Source organism: Cyanistes caeruleus, chromosome 1, assembly GCF_971803275.1.
Source record: "Cyanistes caeruleus chromosome 1, bCyaCae1.hap1.1, whole genome shotgun sequence".
NCBI classification, from domain to species: domain Eukaryota; kingdom Metazoa; phylum Chordata; class Aves; order Passeriformes; family Paridae; genus Cyanistes; species Cyanistes caeruleus.
The window spans coordinates 107246935-107269561 of record NC_141701.1 but is presented as its reverse complement, the minus strand read 5'-3'; the positions used below and the strand labels follow the sequence as shown (position 1 = coordinate 107269561).

At 35.6% G+C, this 22627-nt stretch overlaps 1 protein-coding gene across 3 annotated transcripts in view; it reads left to right on the top strand.

Annotated features, from left to right (window-relative positions):
* Window positions 1-22627, top strand: part of LARS2 (leucyl-tRNA synthetase 2, mitochondrial) — an 84126-nt gene that overhangs the window by 25645 nt on the left and 35854 nt on the right. For all 3 annotated transcript variants that reach the window (XM_086848179.1, XM_086848186.1, XM_086848178.1), the window contains 4 exons: window positions 3004-3147; window positions 15122-15229; window positions 16759-16918; window positions 20047-20151. In XM_086848179.1, coding sequence (XP_086704305.1) covers window positions 3004-3147; window positions 15122-15229; window positions 16759-16918; window positions 20047-20151 — 517 coding nt within the window. The remainder of the gene's footprint in view (window positions 1-3003; window positions 3148-15121; window positions 15230-16758; window positions 16919-20046; window positions 20152-22627) is intronic.

The window sequence follows — 22627 nt, the reverse complement described above, 5'->3', positions numbered from 1 at the left end:
AAAGAATTTAACCCCCTAGCTTTGTTATAACAAACCTATTTTTATCAGTGAATTTGTTTGACAAGTGAACACAGGTGAATCTGAAAAGTACAAGCTTGCCGCTTCCTTCAAAGCAGGGATGATATACAAAATAAATCTTTTATCATTCAGACTCCAAGTACTGTGGGATCCTGGAGGTGTTTGGATACCCGTAATTGAATCTACTTCTAACTTCCATCTGCTTTCAAGTCAAGGATCAGTTTGAGGACTTAAATCAGCATCTGTCAACCTTTAGGGAATGTAATCTCTGGTGGATATGAACCAGTTGCTTTTTGGCAGGAAACAGATGGCAGAGAGAGCCCATAACCCTGGATCTCTTTGAACAATCATATATAGTTAAAGCATATATTTGTCCCACGTTGTCAGTTTATCTGCAATATGTATTAAGCACAGCTTGAAGTCTCCTGTATTACAGTTTCATTTTGGCAACAAGAGATAATTCATAGCCTTGCTGTGATAATAAGAATAAGGCAAGTAGAGTGTTAGCCTAGTTAATGCCCTGTTCCAGGAGTGTGCGTGTCTGACCAGAAATTACCCTGGCAGGGAGACACAGGCTCAGTATGTCCAGGAGCTGCAATTATGGAGGATTAACAATGTCTGTCTGAGTGCTGCAGCATCCATAGAGGGCACCTTTATTCACCGTAGCAAAATCCTCTCTCCTTTTCCCGCAGTACTCATCTAGTCAATATACTGTAGAGGTGATTGACCTGGCCAGATGTGAGTGTCTCACTGAGGTTAATACCTTCCCTGACTCTGTTACTTTGATCAGATACCTGTAATCCATAGTGGACCCAGAGACAGCAAGCCTGGAGACAGATACTTACACTTTTGAGACCTGAAGTTAGACAAGATGAAACCTGTCTTAAAAGCATGTGGTCTGCATTGGCGTAGTGAGGAGAGCGAGATAATTGGTGTGCTCTGAACACTCCTGCACTGTGCTTTCTTTGTGTAGATGACTTTTAGCAGCTTCCTGGGGTCATAGTTTCAGAGGCTGTCATTGTCAAGAAGTTGCCTTTGTGAGGTACAAGCAGGAACTAAAGATTTCATTTATTAGCCAGGTTCTAGATATTGTCAAAAATCTGTGTGAGTTGGAAGGAATGTAACTTAAAAAATTCAAAGACGAGACCTTTCAGCTAACGATTTCTTAAATACACATTTGCTTTATGTTTTGCAGGATTTATTTAGATATACCCTCATGAGTTGTAACAGGAAGATTTATTAGGCTAAATATTATGTAATCATTGCAGTTACCTTCCAAAATTTTCACCATAAATTTGATAAGATATTATCAAAATAGAAACAGTATTTTTTCTTGAGTCACAGCCAGTTTAATACAAGCTTATACTAGCTCTGCTTTATGCAACTTGCATTTTATCACTTCTCAGTATTATCTGATTTATCTCTTTAGGTACTAACTTTGTGTGGTGTTTTTTCAAAACTTTATTAATTAAAAGATCATTACTTTAGAGCCACATTCATAATGTGTTATATTATTACTGAATAAGCTAAATTTTTCTGGAATTCTGGAAAATATGTTTGTAATACTGGAATATATTGATTTCTTTTAATTTCCCAATGAATTTTCATAAGACTTTTATAAAATTTGGTGTGATATTATTGGTTGGTAACAGATAAAAGGTAGGCAGAAAGTGAAAAGTTTAAATTCAGGTCTGAATTCACAGAAGCTTAATTTGAAGGCAAGTTTCAATTTATCAATGAAGAGCTTTCATTCATTTATTGATAATATTTTTTTTATAAATCAGTGTATCCAGACTTTGTGCTCACACAGTTGTCAGCAGTATTTCTAAGCAAGAGGATGTCTGCATCTTTCTTTTAGCTCTCCTCATTATAAGATTTGTGGTTGTGGTATTTAGTATTTGTAAGAATATGTAGCATACTTAAAATGAAGCAATATTAGCTGTTTGGAAACTGGTTGGAAGGTGATCAGTGATAGATAAAATACAAAATACAAGATAAGTACAGTTACTAGTTTTTGATTCAGATACAAGTTCTCCCCATACACAAAGAAGTCATTTGAAATTTAAAAAAAAGTTTAAAGTATTAGATTTCTATGGAACTATAGCTATTGTCTTTCAGTCAGACTGATTTAGCTTTACTACTAAATAACATTCAATATAATGGATTACTCTATTGCTTTGATATTTATTTTTTTTCTGTTCCTTTCTTCAAGTCAATTAACAGCATTTAATGCCACTTTTGGATAGGATTCTTTTGTGATCTTAGATCCTTTTTGAGAAGTGACAAGTTAAATAGTTCAGTACTGGGGGAGGGTAAGTTTGATGTTTGCTCCTTTTCCAGTATGTTATGTCTGGTATTTCAGTTGACTCAAATGCTCAAGATACAAGGTTTGTGAAGTTGAACACCAACATTAATTTTATTTTACAGATTTTCACTTAATGCATTTGTATTGATAAGGAAAGAGGATTCCAGAAGTAATTCACGCAATTGACAGGAGTTACAAACAGATAATAGCAACTCTTTCACTTAAAATAGAGTTGACCACCATAATACTTCTTCGTGATTCTGACCTCTTCAGTTGGACATCCTTGTTTACTCATCCCCCTCAGTCTGACTCAACACTTTTGGATTAGTAGTGAAGAGCTTTTAAGCATCAGACTGTTATTTGCAATATAGTTGATTGGAACACTTACTTATGTATTACAGCCAAGCAGTTAGGTGTCAAGCCTCTCCTGCTAGCATGATCAGTCTAGACAAACCTTGCCAACTGCATTTTTGGGTCTTTTGAGTTCTGAGAAGATGAATGTTCAAAACTTTTCCAACTGAGTCCATGATGCTGATTCAAATGGCTGTTTTAAAAATATAGAAAACTCAGATAAAATTTCAAGGTATGCTTCTGGATAATTAATTTGGCATCTGTAAAGTAAAACTCTGTTTTTTAACTAGCCACTGAAAGTATTTTTTCTTCCTGCAACTTTTTTCTAGGCCTTGGTTAACTGGGATCCAGTGGATCAAACTGTTCTGGCTAATGAACAGGTAGATGACAATGGGTGCTCGTGGCGCTCAGGGGCAAAAGTGGAGCAGAAATACCTCAAACAGTGGTTTATCAAGACAACTGCTTATGCAAAGGTATGAGAATACAGTTTTTGAAAATTATGATAGCACTTCAAAGCAGAGACTTTTTGTCCAGGAATATTAAGCTGGATGTAGTCCTTTATAGATACATGTTTGAATCACATATAATTGCATTATAAGATGTGCAATCTATCCCTGTGTATGTGTGTATATTAAAATTATTGCTTCTGAAGTCCTTCTGTAAAAAATGATTTCTTCTGAAGTCCTTCTGTTCACCTCTTTAAGAACTGTAGGTAACTGGTATGGAATTAACTTTTGAAGAAATCAAATTCTTCATTTGCATATAAACATCTGTATTCACCATCAGGTGCTTTTCTGCATATTTTGAGTGTAAAGTTTTGCAAAACTTGTTTGCTGAATCAACCTATTGGACTTGTGGGCATTTTATAAGCAATGGAGTACAACCTGTCACCTAGTTCAATTCCACTTGTGTCTGCACCATAGCTCTTTATGTTTAACTACTTTTTATTAAAGATTCATCTGGACCTTCACTTCATACTCTACACTATTTCATTATCTTTTATTTTAAAAATGTTTTCAAGTTATTTAAACGTCCCTATTTCTTATGAGCTCAAATTTTGATTGTGCTGGGACAATGTAGTTTCCACACTTAGGAATTCAGAGCAAAAGTTTTGGCTTTATGCTCTCTGAGATGAAAATGTCAGCTTCCTGCCTTGTCTAGGTAAAGTTTTTATTCCTTCTGAGTGTTCTGTATATTGAGACTTCAAGTACTGATTGAGAAAGTTGCTCCAAAGAAAATATTAAAAATTTGTCTTTGATCCTTTTCCCAAGTCTCAGATTCAAGAAACCAAATTTCCACTATCATGCACTAATTCCACTGTGAGGAACGATTGAGCTGGGGCTGTTCAGCCTGGAGGAAAGGAAACTCAGAGGTGACCTTATCACTCTAAAACTTCCTGAAAGGTGGCTGTAGTCAGGTGGGATTGGTCTCTTTTTCCAGGCAGCAACTGACAGACCCAGAGGACACAGTCTTAAGCTGTGCCGAGGGAAATAAAGGTTCAACATTAGGAAAACTTTTTTTACAAAAAGGGTAAACATGTACTGGAATTGTCTGCCCAGGGAGGTGGTGGAGTCACCTATCCTGGATATGTGTGTTTACAAAGACTGGATGTATAGTTGAGATGTTAGAGCTGGGTTGATCTCGATGGTCTTGAAGGTCTCTTCCAACCTTGTGATTCTGTGATCCAGGGAGAAGTCTGTGTTTCTCTCTAGGTCTATTCATAACAAAAAGAAAAACTTCAGATATTCTGCCTGATGCTTTGATTCTTCATACACAGAGAGGTACTTGAGATGTGTTTTTTCATTCTGCTGCCTGTTCTGGTAGTAAGGAAGGAACATTTGCAGTAGCTGAAGCAAAAGTGGAGCGTGTCTGCTCCATCACAAAATAAACACAATGTTCTGAGCTTTTTCTTTTCCCAGTTCCTTTGTCACCAGATTTCATTATGACCTTTGTGATATTTTAGGGTGTGCCCCGAATCACTGTTTCCCTCATTTTGAAGCTGGAGCTCCATTAGAATTTCTATCTTTACTGATATGTCTTTTTTCTATTGTCTCTATACAGGTTGTAGGGAGCAATGGCTGGTATTTCTGGTCTGTGTCCATGCTGGTACCCAATTACTTATATCCCTTTAAAAGAGGTGAATCAGCCATAGATTTTTACTCACCATGACCAAAAGACAAGACTAAGGAACTTTTCAGTAACCTTGAAAGCACTCTTGGTTTATGGGATTATTACCTCTTGCTCCTTATCCACCCTCCACTAGGAGGGATATGTCTTTTGTATTTAGTCTCTTACCTGAGAAATGGTATTACAGGAAAAGCACAATCTCTTGGGCAGATCACGTCTCCATCATGTCATTCCCCAGTAAGCAGGCTTATCTTATGATCAGAAGGAACTTTTGCCTCCCTCATCTTCCCCCAAAGATGTCACCTCAGGACACTGCCATATTCCCTACCTACATCCCCACCAAATGTGCAAGTGATCTTTTGTTCTTGAACATCTTAGTGACATGAATAAAAGCTGCTTCTGCTTTTCATTTCAGGAAGAACATTTGTATCAACTCCTACAAAGCCTTAAAACATTGCTGCAAAGGACAATTGAGTATTCTACAGATTTCTGTGAAGGTTCCCCACAATTTTGTTCTGTTTGTGATTGATATTCTGTAGGGTCTGTGCTAGCTGATACAACCAGATCGATGAATGATGCCATACTGCTTCCAGCTCAAGTGCTTTGGCAAGCATTACCTTCATGTTCTCCCACTTCATGTACAGTGACAGATGCTACCAAGAATCAGCAGGTGGTTTGGATTTTCCTTTTTACTCACCCTCCACTCACTCCTATTTTTGTTGCTGTGGTTCTTTTTAAACAGCCTCACTTTGCTTCTTTTGGCAAGGCTGTTAAACATTTGGTGGTAGAGGGGGAAAAATAATTTCCCCCCCTACACACACCTTGAAATAAGAATAGCAGATTACCAGGCTCTGCTCTATGAAGTCCGGTATCTGATGGTAAATGGATTTCATGCTTGGAAGATAAAGACAAATAAAGTCCCTACTTTTGTAATTTTTTTTTCTTTCAAGTTGGAAGAGACTGGATAACATAGCATGATGTGGTTTGCTTTCTGAAGACTGTTTTGTCCATACAACTCTGAATAGCCCATGAACTGCAAGCCACAATTGAAGATAGTTCACTGGAGGGAGACTGGATCTGAGTTAATAGTGGCCAAGTATTTCAGTCTCTTAGAAACTGTGCACACACTTATATAATCAGGAAGCTTCACATTAGCATTTTGACAGGAGCCAAATTACAGATCTGAAATGCTACAACTTTGGCTTCTCTTTCTGAATAATTTGACTAATTATCCTCAAAATGTCCTTGCACACATTTCTTCATTCCTTATGGTAGTCATGCCAGTACTTCTCCAGGAGTTGTGAGAGCCTTGAATCCTTCCTCCTGTTTCTTTTGTCTGCTTTTTCTTTGGGTTCAGGCTGTTCACAGTTCATCTGAATCCACATTGACCTGCATTGTTGAATACCCTGGTTACAGCAATCACTCTTCCTAGCCTGTTCCTCAAACCTTCTTCCCCTCCTCTTTTCAAAAGCTCTTGCCAGGAGAGTGAGCTTTATTGAGATGGAGACATTAATTTACCTTTATCATTTACTCTTGGAGTGGGGGGTCCAGATTTCATGGAGCTAGTCCTAATAGGTGTGGAGGATAGAGAAATCTCTTTAACTTTACGAAGCTAAGGATCTTTAATTGCTAATACAATTTCAGGAGGATAATATTGGTGGTGATGATACCTTCACTTTGGTAGGGGGGATTATTTCATGTCTCCTGATTTTGAACACACTTATTTCAATAAAGAGATTTTCCTGACTTTCATGACAGACCAGAACTACTACCAGTGTAGCTTTGTTTTTCTGAAATTCTTTAAAGTTCAGAGACTTCAGATATCTGTGCCTCTAATGATAAATTAGTACAGCAGTTCAGTTCTTTATGGATCTCAATTCCCTTTTTTGTCAGTTGTTTGGTAATTCATATGTCAGACTTCTATAAAAGGGAAATCTGAGGGGACATCATAAAAGTCTGTAATGAGCCTGGGGATTTCAAATCCATGGTCAACTTGCTTTGCATTAGACACTAACAGAAAGAGAAACTTGCCTTTCTGATCCTGAGTCCTGTATTCCCCATTTCTGAGGCAATTGCCTGTTTAACATCTATTGTCCAATTCTCTTTTTTTAAAATGTGTCCACAAGGTTAAGACAAGACAGTGTCAGGTTAGCATGGTCAAAATCATTGGGATATGGAGATCTTAGTTTAGGTCTTTGAGCTGTACTACCAGAATTTCAGAACACATATGGCCCTTTATTTCCTCACAGCTTGGACAAGCTCACAGGCACAGAGCAGATTTAATCCTTCCTTGTGTGAGATGTTTTTCCTAGGTTTGGTAAAAGGTAGAGATAAGTGGATCAGCCTTTCAGTGAGCTGTATGACTGGATTTCTGCTATCCACTGAAGTTCCACTCCTTATTTTGAAATTAAAAAATTGGAAGGCACTAAGAGACTATCTGAGAGTAACTTAATCTTTGCATCTTTTGGGGAAGACTTGTATTTTTTTACAACTTTGGCTACTTTCAGACTTAGAGGGTTAGAGTTCTATGAGTTTCTCACTCATCTTTGTACGATCAGGCCCTTATCTGATTTTGGTGTATTGTGGGGAAAGCCATTTGATTCTGGTCATTTTTTTCTTGTGCCTTCAATGGTGACTAATATTTCTTCTGAAAAGTTTACAGAAATTCAAGATCAAATGTCAGAAAGTACCACCTTCCTTGCCCTTTTTCTGAAAAATGGCTCTGCAAATGTTTCCTATTCCTTCCTCAAAGTTATACCTGAGTTTTCTATAAATTGACATAGTGGGAGAGTATTTTGAAAAAACAAGCTTTATTTCTGTTAACTTGCTCCATTCCTGTGTGGCTTAGAAGAAAATAGTTTTTCCATAACCTTGTTTCATAGGAAGAGTTCCATTTAAAATACTTTTAATTCATCTTCATGCATTAATTCTTCATGCAAATTACCAGCTAGCAATAATGACTCCATATGTCTGGTACAACCTATTTTCTACTTGTAACATCCGCAAATAATTTTGTTGTAACTTTTCAGCCTTTTTATAGGTTATACTGATGATCTATTCTAGTCATCTGTGTTCCTCCCTTTTGCCCATTTATCATTTTATGTTTTCCCTTGTATCTCGCAACCTTAATGAAAATAAAAACCAGTCAGAGTAATCTTCATCTGCAGTGCCCCCATTACAGGTCAAATAGCAGCCAGGAGTTTCATGATTAGTAGTGGTCTGTGAAGCTGGGTGTTACAGGAGTCAGTGTTTCATTCCTACACACACTGTTTTTTCAGATTTCTGTTGTGTCCAGAGGAATCATCTCCTGTGGATTTGCTTTGATTTTTTTGTTGTTGTTGTTGTTGTTACTGCACTAGCTCATACTCCTTTCCTGCAATAAAAAGTGCAAACAAAGCAGTGTTGGCTCACATGGCAATTTACCGCTGGTAATGAGCTTTGTTTCAAAGGGCAGAAATATTTACCGTGCTTTTAATGCTTTTAATGCCTAGTAGAAAGCATTTTGCTTATGTAAAGTAATAAAGTAATCATGACCCATTTTTTAAACTGTAAAGTACATGTGAAATGGTCTAGCAGCTTTTATGGATTTTTAGAGAACATTTTAATTGTCATTTTTCTTTTGACACATTTCTTTGATAAAAGTATAATGCCTTAACTGATGGCATTATTATTCAAATTGTTGTCTGTGCATTTAAGATGTTTAAGCTAAAACATTTAGTTGCTATGGTTACCCTGCTGAGTTGGTAGGCAGATTCATTGGAAAAATCTATCTGTAAATGTTAGTATTTTCTCTGTGTACCTGTAAATTGCTTTTATGAAAGTTTTTATGGATGGACAACTGAGTCCTCAAAACAGAATTGGCAAGATTAATCTTTTTTTAGATTCTATTCTTCCTAAATTAATTTTATACAATTCTTTTTCATATTTTACTGTACAAAATATCATTCAAATACCTGGAAAATAACCTTTTCTTGAATAAAAAAAAATAGAAGCAACTTTAAAATTTCAAGTTTTGCCTTAAATCATCTCCCTGTTTTGCGCAGCAATAGGGCAGTCTGTTTAATTCAAATACTGGGGAACATAACCAACAAAATTCTGCTGTTACAATTTACAGTTGCCATACAGATAAGTAGCACCCTTTCTTAGTTAAGCTTTTTTTGTAAAGACATTTAGAAATAAAAACCTTCTCATTTTCTGTGGGTTGCAGGAACACAAATGTTGGGCATGGTGCTCACTCTGTGAAGGGAAAACAATTTAACTACAGTTCTTCTCTCGCTTTTCTATAGCATTGCACAGCATCTGACAGCCCTTTTGTGTCATCTGAATAGATTTGGAATTATTTAATATAATGTGAAGTATAATAATAAAGTAACATAATAAATTGTGTTTTGTTTGGTTTTTTTATTTTGTGTTTTATTTCTGAGACCTTAAGCAGAATGATAATGAAATGTAATGAAACTGAAGTAATGCATTTCAGGATGTTAAGAATCTTGGCATCACTTTGGATTTGATAGCAGGAGGTAATGTCTCATCACTGAGGAGAACTGAAATGCTGGCTCTTTTTTGTTCTTTGTGTGTGATTTTTTTTTGATTGCCACACTTGAAGTCTAGCTCATAGTTGTCTTCTCCCAACAGAACAGGCCTGATAAACCTCACTTTGAAACTCTTCCTCCTGAGCCAGGCTGAGAGCTGTCTCCTGGACAGGGACCAAGAGCAGTGCTCCCTCAGCTTGCTTAGCACTTCATTAATAAGAAATGGCACCTGTTTTGTCAGTTTGGCAAGACAGAAAATTGTTTGTGGATATCCAGACCAGTCTGGTTTTTTCACCTTGGTTTAAACACAGCATGGTATAAGGTTAATCAAAACAGTAAATACTCAGAACTATTAAAAAAAAATTATAACAAATGTTTTGAAGAGCTTTTATATTTATAGAATCAATTACTCATCACAAAGATATAATTCATTTTTTCAGAAAGGGAGTATCTTGATACTCTTTGGAAATTTAAGCAAGGAACAGCTCTAAAGAGCAAATCTGGAAAATAATTCTGGATTTACTTTTTGCTTTTAAGGGATCATTTATTTGCCTCAGTTCTGTGTAATTCACACCAGAGGTGTTTGTTGACCATAAATTGTGGGTAAGGAAATGGGAAAACTGCTGACAGTTCAGACATTTATGAGGAAGAATTTTAAGTATACGCGGTATCTGTGTTACTGCTCCTCTTAAATGTATGTTTTCAGTATGCTCCACACATGGGAAATAAAAGTCAAGAGTGACCTACAATAGTACTGACAGAAACTACTGGAGGAGAAAAAGAAATAGTAAAACAAGAAGGTATTAAATGCCAGCTGTACCATATAATCTCAGTTGGAACAGTGCAATAGAATGCAAAATAAAACAGTGGGCAGCCTAGCTTTAATTTCTTGTACTTTAATATATGTTAATATATTTAGTTGTATTAAATGATTTCATGTAATCTTTAGTTTACGCTTGCTTGCTCTTTTGGGAGTTCAATCAAATAAAGTGAAGAATTTCACTAAAATCCAAACAGAGGTTGGATATTTATTTGACTCTTCCTCAGAAGAAAAGCTTTTAAATTTTATTGTAATTTAGTAGAATGCAATTTTATTTTGCTAATTAATTGAATTATTCTGAAATGCAACCTTTTGCTGATTTTTTTATTCTGATATTGTTGTTACCTTGCAGATCTGTCAAATTTCATTGAAGTGCCTTCATTAAAAAAAGTGTATGCATTTGACTATATAGTTTATATTTAGATTTTTCACTTTATTTCATTTACTATCATAGAGGAGTTAAATTACTCTAAGTGTGAAATCAGTAGCAGGTATTGATCTAGTAAAAACTTCAGTTCTTGAAGTCAGAGACTGAATTTCTTAGGGGCTCAGCAGAATCCTTCTTTGAACTATAAGCAGGGGGACTTCTGGAGTTGAGATGCTCTTGGGAAATTCTTACATTCTTGGATTTTCTGGATCTTTTTTGCCTGAAAATTGCTTAGCTGAAGTTCTGTTTCTGTCATAATCCTCAGCAGACTAAACAGCTAGAAATACGAGACAAGTTTTTCACATACAATGTGTTATTTCTAGTTTCAGGCTTGGTCATCATCGTCTTTGATGAATTTTCAGCAAACTTATCTTGATTTAGTTACTCTCTGATCATCTGAGGTAGTTGGCTTTCATCTTCTGGCTGTGCCAGAATTTTCTGCGTGTTCTGAAGGAGTAAAGAAGTCCATGAAACATTGATTTATTCTCAATCTCCAACTTCTTCAGGTGTAAGAGCCTTTAAATCATTCTCATCCCTGAACACAACTTTGATTTCTTTAGCTTTGCGTGAGTCTGTCTATCTTTAGATTTGAAAGGCTGCCAAAATGTATTTATGCTATTCCTTGACTTGTGTTTAATTAAAATGGGAGTAATTTCTCCTGTAATTAGATGTTTGCATTTGAAGTTTTCTTGTCTCTTCCCAAGTAATGAAAAATGAAAGCAGAAAGACTGCTACATAATTTCTTTTTCTTTTTTTGGGTTTCCAAATTTCTTACTGTCAAGTTATCATCAGAAATTTGAAAAATGAGTTTATTTGATAATCTTATCACTCTCTGCTTACTGGATTGAAATGCTTCTATTGTTCTTTGTCCCCTGCTGACTCCAACATGGTTTTACTTTTGTTTATTTGCCTTTGTGCTGGGAGCCTTCTTGCTGGTTGTCTTCTCTGTGTTAACAAATCTAGTTAACAAATTTGTGGCAGAAAAAACTAGAAGTTATATGCACATTTTTAAGGATACGATTTTTTTTTAATGGAAATTATCAATAATTATAGAATCATAGAATGTTAAGGTGTTGGAATGAACCTTAAAGATCATCTAGTCTCAATCCCCCTTGCCATGGGCAGGGGCACCTCCCACTAGACCAGGTTGCTCAAGGCCCCCATCCACCCTGCCCTTGAATACTACCAGGGTTGGAAAATTGCAAAATTAAAATTGGAGCAGAATTCATGGGACTACTCTAATGATTCAGAAAATGTTCTACTGGACATGGCAGTGATCTTTAAAAAAGAACATGGAAGCAAAATTAAGCGGAGTTAATATTTAACTTCCCAAATACAAACTTAAAATATTCAGGAATTTGTATGCTAGTATCGGTCGAGAGTTTTGTATGCTCAAATAGTCTACATGTAAATTTTTTATATTGATAATAGTTTTAACATGTACTTGTGGGCATGTATTTTGTAGTGCAGTGCAACTGGATTTGAAAATGAAAGGCTTTCTTAAAGGGTTTTCCTTAAGCTATCTTCTAAAAGGTCCTAGTTTGCACAGATGAATTTTCAATGTACAAATGAATTCACATGTGTAAGAATTAATGTTTGTCTACTTTCCTGCTAGTGAGTATCCTAGGTTAATTTACCATTCCAAAACACACACTAACATGATAGCAGTGTGCATACAATGTATTATTTGCCTTTGTAACCCCACGTAAATTGTGATTTGCATGTTCATTTTCTGCTTCACCTGCTCTTCATAGCCTTGACAAGAAACCTAAGGAGTGTGTTGAGTACAAAGAACTGAGAATCATAAGTCCATTTTGAACATTTTTAAAGTTTTTTTGTTTGCTTGGGGTTTTTGTTTCGTATCAGACTAAATTGCTTATGTATAAATTAATTTATAAAGGGTTTGTGTTTGAAAAGCCTGCTAGGCTGCATCATGCAGATTAAGCTTAGTTATCTTCATTCAGATGAAGTAAAGTTGGCTCTTCCTGCATTTAGTTGCATGAAGTAATTGCATTATCAAGAGAAGAACTGGATTAAGTCAAACTGTAGCCTGTAGCTTCTAATAAGGCAAATGAATTAGAGTAAAATCATTATTCCACTGGTATTGACAATCTTGGTATATGAAGACTGCAGTGAAATAACATCTAGGAAGCTTTGCTGGTAAACAGTTACAGACTGTACAGTTTCAGTAGAACACATGCACAGTTAGCTGCTTCTGCCAGCAAAATGTGATGTAGATCAGAATGGATAACTAATGTGAACAGCCAGTTCTGTGTGTACTGACACAATTTCATTCTTTCTAAAATGCGTAAAGTTCTTACAAAGGCTATATCTAGGTATTTTGTGTGTGTATCTCTATGTATCTCCAATTATTCATTATTCTTTCACAGTTATATAAGTACATGGATTGATCATGGTAGATAAAGCTTAGTTGTCTCTGGAACAGTGAAATTAATGAGAATATTGAGAACTTTGAATTCTCTGTGGTATAGTATGCTTGCAATTGTGACTTAAAAGAGATTAAAGATATAGTGTGATAAAAACCCCTCCAAATGCCTAACATTATTTTATTTATAATAATCAATAAATTGTTTTTATTCTTAAAGATGTAGAAAGCAATAAAAATCCCAAGTGGTGGTATAATGTTATACTTTACAAAGGACCGTTTACAAAATGCCTTTTGTTGTATTTCAAATGACAGATATATTACAGAGCAGTAACTAAAAAAGTAATTCTTATATTAACTGTTATGCATCTCACTTTGAAATTACTTAAGAATGTCATTAAAACAGAACTTGAAATGCATTCTTGGAGAAGAATTAAGTGTGCATTCACTAATTATCCACCTACCTACTGTTTAGTTTGAGCAGCACATGGTAGTGACTGTCCATCTTTGCAGGTTGTTAGTAATTACTGAGATAATAAAGAGCTTGCACATTTGATGTTGGGAGTCACAGCTGAAGGAGAAATTATTCAACATGTTGCCTTATTCTTCGATTTTGACTGTAATTGTTCAGCATATTCACCATCTGTCCAAGTGACTCATGCCTCTGGCTGTACTTCTGCCAAAGTAAAGATTTTGGACAGTCACAGTATTGAAAACAAAAATACGTAGTGTTACAAAGTGAAAAATTAGATGAACTTTAAATTATCTGTCTGTCTTCTCCTTTACATTGTTATAGATGCCATTGATTAAAATCATGTTGTTCAAATTTTTTAGACAAATGCTAGTTGACTCGGAATAGACTTTTATGCTTCCATTCCACACATCAGAATGCACATAAATATATGTGCTTTATATATTTATATGTGTGTATATATATATATATACTCTTGCTGAGTGCAAATATGCATGGAAGTTACAAGTTGGCTATTGGACATTATGGCTAGTAAAGGATGCAACACTTAATTTCTTCACTGCTGCATAGTATAGATCCACTTAGGCTGGAAAAAACCTTTGTGATCCTCAAGTCCAACCATTTAGCCAGCACTGCCAAGTCCATCAGTAAAGCCTGTCCCTAAGCACCATTTCTATGGGTCTTCTAAATACCTCCAGAGATGATGACCCGAGCACTTTCCTGGACAGCCTGTTCTGATGTTTGACAACCCTTTCCCTGGTGAAATTTTTTCTAGTATCCTCCCCTGGTGCAACTTGAGACCATTTCCCCTGGTCCCGTTATTTGTTACCTGAGAGAAGAGGCTGACCTGCACTTCACTGCAGCCTTCTTTTGGGCAGCTGTGGAGAGTGATAAGGTCCCCCCTGAGCCTTCTTTTCTCCAGCCTAAACATCCCCAGATGCATCAGCCACTCTGCTTAAGACTTGCTATAGACCCTTGATACCTCTAAATCCAGCTTCACTGCTGGTTGCTTATAGGAGTTATATTATTATAATACTATGTATATTTTTTGATTTGAATATGAACCTTTGTTATTAGGCTTAGTGTTGTTTTTGCAGGATGATACAACTTAAAGAACCCAATCCATTTTACAGCCTGTTGTGTTTGGTAAAATATCAATACCAAATATAAAAAAACAGATATCTAGAAACTATCATGCTATTTTAAGTCAGAGCCTGAAAATTTTAGGACATGTCACCTTAAAGGACACCTTTGGTCTGACTGCCATCTCTAGGCTATTGTCTAAAACCACTAATCCAAATGTAGGCTTCATATCTGCAAGTATTGTTCAGCTCAGTGATCCTACACTTCCCAGAAGTTAAAACCACTGGGAATGTTTTCTGTGCTTGTTTTCATCTAGGTTTTTTGTTCCTGTATCTTAAGGTCTAGTCCATTCAAAAAAAAGGCCACGTTTAATAACAAGGTATCTGTTAGCAGTGACATACCTCTGGCTTGTACCATGTTAGTTCTATTCTCAGAGAGATTAATTTGAGGTAGCAGCAGTATAAAGCTACCTCCTCAAGTGTTTTTACCAAAACCTTAACATTTTGTTGTTAGTTATAATTAAACCCATACATATAACCATTGTAACCATTGTATGCTTACAAAAGCTGAATGTTCTAATTCTTTCTTTTGTTGCTTAAGGCCATGTTTGATGCTTTATCTGATCTCCCTGAGTGGTATGGTATTAAAGAAATGCAAGCAAATTGGATAGGTGACTGCGTTGGGTGCTCTCTTGACTTCTTGCTAAAGGTAAGTCAGATATTTCATGCTGTCTTGGTTGGGCTAGCTGCAGCTCCTGAAATGTGTGATGGGACTGGATTTTCAGATCTGAAAAGCTTGAAGCCTCCTAAAAAGGATTATTATTATATTCATGCACAGACCTGCACAGATTCCTGAAGAACACCAGTTGAGGGTTGAAGAGATACTCCCTGCTATCCTCCTTAGGGAAGGGTTTGTGTGTTCAAATGGATGTAAATTGGCTGTGTATATTTATGCCAAAATATATGCCAGATAATAAGCTTCCCTAAAAGCCAGAACATTTGTGCCAAGTGCACTATCAAGTAGCACTGCACATGTCAGTTAGGATCTAGTTGGGCTTTTGCTTTTCTCTGCATGTCACCTTCTCTGTCAGAACCAGGCTGACCTCAGGCAAGCTGCTTAGCTTACATTTGTCCATTATTTCACTTACCATATACCATAATTAAAATAATGGAAACCACACCATTAGGTAGTGATGGTGCTACAGAGAAGTCTAGATATAAAGAAAGGAGAGGAAGGAAAAGGAAACCTGAAAAAAAATTTATCATTATCTACAGAAAGACTTCAGATTTTCCCCTTTTTTGTCAAGAGATGAAAAAGCCTCCATGAATATGGTAGTGACAGAAGAGATTTTCAGAGACCCTGATTGAATTTCAGCCCTTGTACTTCAAAACTTTGTGATTATTTACTCTGGTCTAACATTCTAAAAGTGACTTCTTATTTTAAAGTACTGAATTCTTTAGAACTTCAAATTGAGACAAATTAAACCTTTTAAATACCTCTGATTTGCACCTTGCTAAAAGATGCTGTATTTGTATTTCTATAAATTACTTTGTATCAAAGTTGGTTTTATCAATTGTTTCTAACAATTTATGTCAATACTTGCTACAGAAAAATCTCTTTCCAAGATCCCCATATACTTTGCAGTTAGCTGGTCTCAGATATAAACCTTGGTTGATAATTCCAGGTGGTAATTCTTAAAAAGTTGCTTAGGTTTACTATTTACATTATATGTCCAATTGTTTGTTGTGCCACCTTTTATTATTTTATTTCTGTACATAAGTTGCAGCATTCACTTCATCAGAGAAATATGGTATAAAGTCATATTGTAGCTGAGAAAATCCTAAATTCTCTTTAGACTTCAGAGGTAGCATCTCCTTCCAGTTTCTTGGAAACAAGGCATGCATATTAAAAGTGAATAGAAGGATTCTGGGTGGCTTAGCCAGGGATTGAATCTATCTCAGTAGCACAGTGCAATATTACATATGGGATTAGAATTATATTTCATAGATATATTTGGAAAAACTAAGGCAAGACTGTAAAGCAACTTTCTCAAGGCCTAAAAGTAAGTTTTGTCAAGGTTTGATTCTGGAAAATTTCTGTAGTGCAAATGCATCTGGCTTTGGTATTTGGATCTGTGTATGTCTGTAGGGTGATACAGACTCATTAGCTGTTTGGAAAGGAAGGGAAATCTATAATCACTGCACTTCCAGTGGGAATTTTTTTCTGCTCTTTTTCAGGTTAATGGCAAAGTAACAGAAGAGAAGGTAGCAGCTTACACCTATACACCTGAAGCCATTTATGGAGCTTCCCATTTATGTATCTTACCAACTCACAGACTGCTGCATGGGAATAGCAGTTTCAAGGAAGTCTTTCAGAGGGAGTTAATCCCAGGGAAAGGTGGTATTTTTCTTGTACTGCATTTTGTTGTAGAAGAGCAACAGTTATAGAGAATGATCTTTGGAGAATGTGTATCAAGCTGAGCAGGAGCTGTTCCTGTTGAGAGCTAGCAGGCCTTTGATTCTTGCTATATGTCACACTGTGTCACAGCAGCCTGTCCTGGCTTCAGATGTGGCAAGAGCAGCTATGCTAGAATTCTTCTTTTTATAATAGTTGTAACACTTCATAGTATATAAAAGCAATGGAAGATATTCTTGTTTCCTTGTCTATCACAAATGAATAGTCCAAATTTGACTGTGTCAGCCCATTGGAAAGTCTCATGTCTTTGTGGTAATTTGTCATTAGTACAAAGACAGCAGAACTAATTCATGCACCAGCAAAGATTTCTTCCTGTCATAAGCAATCTAAAGTGGTCAATAGATCACTAATACATAGCAAAGTGAATCACTGATAGATAGTAAAATAATACTCTACTATGCAGATCCTTAGTTAATACAGGACTCTAGTGGAGTAAATTCAGAGTATCCCTATGGCAGTCATGACTTACACAGTCAACTGATAATGCTTTAATTGTTCTTAACTGCTTTCCTGAAGTCTTCTACCTCCAATTCTGCCTGTATTTGGCATCTGTGACATCATATTTGTGATCTAGTATTTTTTTGTTGTTTGGAAAACATGGAAATGACAAGAGTAAACAGAATATTTTTTGTTTCTACTTCAGGCTGGTGTTCAGTATTTTCTTTTTTCCTTACTGGTAAAGATGAGGCTTCATTGTCTATATAACATCTGATTTTAACAGCATCTTGTGGGAAATTGTGTTGGTTGTACAGAACCTGCTTTTTTAAGTACTTCATTTCTACCTTTAAAAATCTGCTTGCTAGTTGAAAAAAAAAAATGAAGCCTGACTGTGTTGAGTACATAAAGCCCTTGTCTAAGAGGTGAGCAAAGCCTGGAGAATTTTTGAGAACAAAATTGCAGTTCTTGCAGTTGAACCAAATCAAAGCAGTAACTGCACAAACACAGTGTTCATGCATATGTCTGTACCTCATTGGATCCATGCTTAAAGCCAAATCACAAAAGTGCAGAATTTGCTTTTAATAAGGACAATGGTATATTTTTATATTTGTTTTTAAGTGGAAATTCTTGCAAAGCTTTTTTGTGTGTATGTTAACAACAAGCTCAAAGGCTTTGGTTGAGTTAAATTAAGAAACTCTCAGCTGAAAAATGACAGCCAAAAGTCCTCAAAAAAGAGGCACAATTCCACATAACTCTACTATTGTATACTTGTGCTACTTGTGAATATACTTACAGACATTCTTCAGTTGAAATTAGCTGAGATTGGCATTTTACATATGAAAGGCCAACAATGGCATTTAAATGAAAAGAAATTTTGGATGGCCTTATACAAACCCTATTTTCACATTAACCAAGACTTTTTTTTAAAAAACCCTCAGTAACACTGAAATTTTAATTTAATTAAGTATAATTGTTTTCTTTTCAATGGGCATAGTCTTGTAATTCTCTTTCATCACTGTGTTCTCATTTAAATAATTAGGAGGTTATTTTTTTTGTGTTCTCTAGAAGAGAAAAAAAAGCTATTGTATAGCAGAGTAACCGAAAGTTCTAAAACCTTTAGTCTTGAATTGCATGTCTTTATTTTAGGCTACTATTATTTAAATAGATGGAACAACCAGTTGTCAAACATTGAATTTTTTCTTTTTACCTACAAAAATATATGTTAATTTAGAATCTGGCAAATCTAATAGTTTTGACAGCAGGAGGTGCCTGAGATAAAGATTTGACCATTATGTTGTTCATTATCTCATTATAATACTCAGCATACATCGTCTTACATTTGTACCTGTACCATTCTCTCTATTCAGTTATAATAATGATGTGAGCAAATGAGCTCAGGAAAGAGCACCTTCATAAACTGCAGTTATTATTTTGGGTTCCAGCATAAAATGAAAATTATTGCTGGGTGGAAGAGAGAAGTTATTTTTAAAACCAGTGTCCTGCCCACTCAGCTTCCTGCTCATGACGCTTTTTGGTTAGTTGCTTTTAAAAAATTAAATTGTCCCTTTTGTATTTTTTTTACACAGAGGAAAGCTGTGTGTGCAATGGTTTGAATGTGGAAGTTTTCTGTATAATATAAATACCTCAGATACCTAAAATTTGAAAAAGTAGTAATCAGAAATAAATAAACGTATCATTTGTGTTAAGAAGCATGATGAGATATAACAGCCCTGTTCTCAAAATTGCAGTTACTTTACTTCAAGCAGATTTTATGCATTACAATAGAAGCCTTCATAGCCTCAGCTTAGCTTTGAAGAAAGGTGAAAGGAAGCTCTTAGCAGCCCACATTTTAATGGTTGAAATTATCATCAACTTAAAGGCTCTGAAAAAGTTAGAAATTGGCCCAAATTGAGATCTGGGGTTCAAATCCTCAAAATTTGTAGTGTTCAGATTTGGTTTTTTTCTTGCTGAGCCACCCAATCTGCATATTGTAAATCAGTTTCAGTTCATTAGTTCTTACTCGTAATTCTCTCCTCTCCTATCTCCCCTTGCTTGTGGACATTGGGTTCCTCATCTGTAATATGAATATGAATGCCCTGTTTGGAAAAAAGTAGATTACTTAGGTGGCTTTTTAACACAGGTTGAAAAAAAAAAAAAGATTTCACATGCTTTGTAGTTCTTCTGTTAGAAATTAAATCATAAGGATATATGCTCACCTGCAGTTTTATCTGATTTTTGGTGGGATTTTGTAGCATTGTATGCTAGTACATAAACCAGGGCTTACTAAAACAAATCCATACAACTTTGCAGCAGCCTGTATTTTGATCAAAGACTCGATTTTTATGTTATAATCAAAATCCTACTCTGTTTTTATACAGGTGCTTTTTATAAGTATGTTTTCTAATCATGAAAATTTACCAATCTGACTTACTGTGCATTTTCATGCATCTCAACTTTTTTGAAATGTGAATAGGTTTGTAATTTTCTTTCTTTTTTAAAGAAAACTGTTATTTAAAATTCATGTAAGTTTAAGATTAGCTGTATTGTAATGGTAAGTGATGTTCTTAGCATATCTTCTATTTTATTTACCATATCATTACATTTGTTTTCAGACTCACTTACTTCAGTGACAGCTGTGAATTTGCTTACCAATCAGGAGATTCCTGTAGTCATCTCAGCAAAAACCAATTTTGATAATTTTCTTGATACTAAAATAGGTATGTGATGTTAGATATGTAAGTGGAATAGTATGGTTTTCAGTTGCTGTGTTGGAGCACAAGATACTTGTTGTGGTAAATATTTGAACACAGAGGTTCGCTCTCCCAGATTTTGGATTTCTGTTGTTCATTAGGTAAGAAGGAAGGGAAAAGGAGCTATGTGGGTGAAGAAATTTGCAGGATGATAATTTTAAATGGAAATACAAAATTAGTGCGTTTAATGAGCTGAGTTTGAGGATCTGCATATCTTCAGAAAATTGGTTACCTACAACATATGTGTTTGGCTGTCTCTCACCATCCTTAATCAAAACAGAATGGTACCATTTTTTGACAAACAGCCCTAATTTTTGGCTTTTTTTTGTGTGTCTTAAGTTTGCATTAATTATGTACATCCTTATAGAGAAATGCTTCAGATGGTAAATGTACAAAACTTCCAACTTAGACTTTTATCTAGTAATACTTGTTTTGAGGTTAGTAAAGTAGTTCAGGATAGGTAATAATTTTTTTCAGGTAGTCTTGGAGAGTTATCTTAGATCCTTTTTCTCTCAAGGTAGCGTTCCCATAATGTAAGGCACCTGATTTAGAGTTGAGGATCCATAGGTGAAGGGGGAGGGTGTTGCTGGAGGATGCTGAATCACCTGCAGTGAGCTTCTGTTCTCAAAGTTGTCCTATGAAGCTGCCTGTCTTACTCCTTTTCTGGATATGGAGCCTGGTCCCCCAAACTGGGCAGCTAAGTACATACTCTTAGATAATATGGTTGTACTAATAAGTCAAAGTAGAAACTTTGCTTAGTTTTAAAAACCATGTCCATTTTAATCTGCACCCACCAAGCTCTTTGTTTACTGTTGTGCTTTGCCGTGGTCTCGGCTGCATTGAGAAGGCAATATTCTGTTCTAGTCCTAATGGGATTACTATGTCTTCTTCCCTTTTTCCAGTGCATTCCTTATCCCTTAACTCCTGTTGTTACCTCCCTGTTGCTGATACTTCTTTCCTGTCCTGGGGCTGCTGCTTTCACTGCTGCCAATATTGGCTATTTTTGCACAACTGGGCTGAATAAAACCTGCTGACTGTGCAAAAATGTCTTGGATGACCCTCAAGAGCCTGATGGAAATTATCTATTTGGGCTGTATACCTTGCTTAAGCATACCTGCATCTTATGTTTTAGACTTTAATCTGGTTTTGAGAAACAAAGGTTTTCCTCATACAGGAGAAGCCAAATGATTGAAATACCTAATCTCATTTTTCCTTAAAATATTCCAGTTTGCTGGCACATACTTTGGCCTTATGTCTGTTGGAAACAGCCCAGCTCTTCATGGGAAGCTGTGGGTGCCAGCTGTTGAGCTTTGCCAGTGTACATTAATAGCATCATCTTTTCTAAAGGAAGCAGACCAAAAACTGGGACATGCTTTTTTCCATTCTTAGAGCATATTGTGAAGTCACCTGTTGCAGACTGCAGGGCTTTCTGACAAATTAAGATACAAATATTGTTCTTGAAATGGCAAGAGTGTACATCTGCTGGAAAGATAAAATAGCAATTTCGTGTTTTTCTAGTTAAGAAGTTACTTGTCACAGGGGAGTTTTGTTTGATTTTCTTCAGTCATCTGCTTCCAAACTTCCACATATTGGCAGAGTTAAAGTAGAGCAGGCATTTCACTGCCTGAACTAAGCAGTGATTGTTAAGCTGGTTTAGTTAATAATTCCAGTGTGCTCAGCAAATATTTTGAGAATTTCTGTATGTAGTTTTCACCAACTTAATGTTGGCATTGTCTTGTTGGAATAAGTTTCTTTTCCTTTTAACAATGACAGTAATTGTGCAAGATGGTTCAAATTACTAATTAAATTATCATTGAAAAGGAAAAATAGGCAGGAAGATGTAGCTCTGTGTAAATAATAAATGTTAGCATCTTAATATTATTTCAGAATACATGTAATAATAAAGCAAGCAAGAAATTTCTTAACTCACTGTGAAAGGTAACCCTCCAAGTAACCCTCAGAATTAAAATGTGTGACTGTCCCAAATAATAAAACACAGAGGAAAAGAGAGCATTGGGAGCCTTAAATAGTGAGACTTGTGTAACTCATCTGAATATCAGTAGGAAGTGTTCTTACTAGTTATAGTCTGAATTTCAAACTGATGTTATTTGAATTGTTTCCCTGAGTTTATAAACAAATCATGTTTTTCATAGTAAATTAAACGGATAGTAATGTTTGAGACTGTTGCATTATGGTACATTTTAATAAATTATGAAATTAGAGCTAAATTAATATTGAAACAGGAAAACTTTGCTCTTTGTTTAGTCTTTGATTATCATATTAGCAAATAGAATTAAAATTTGTAGTGTTTAAATATATTATATTTAGATAATATGGTTATATTGAAAATTCTATAATTCTATCCAAATTTTATAGCTTTATTTTTAGTTTTTTCAGAATCATCAAATTTTCAAACTTTTCTGAAAGAAGGACAGGACACTGA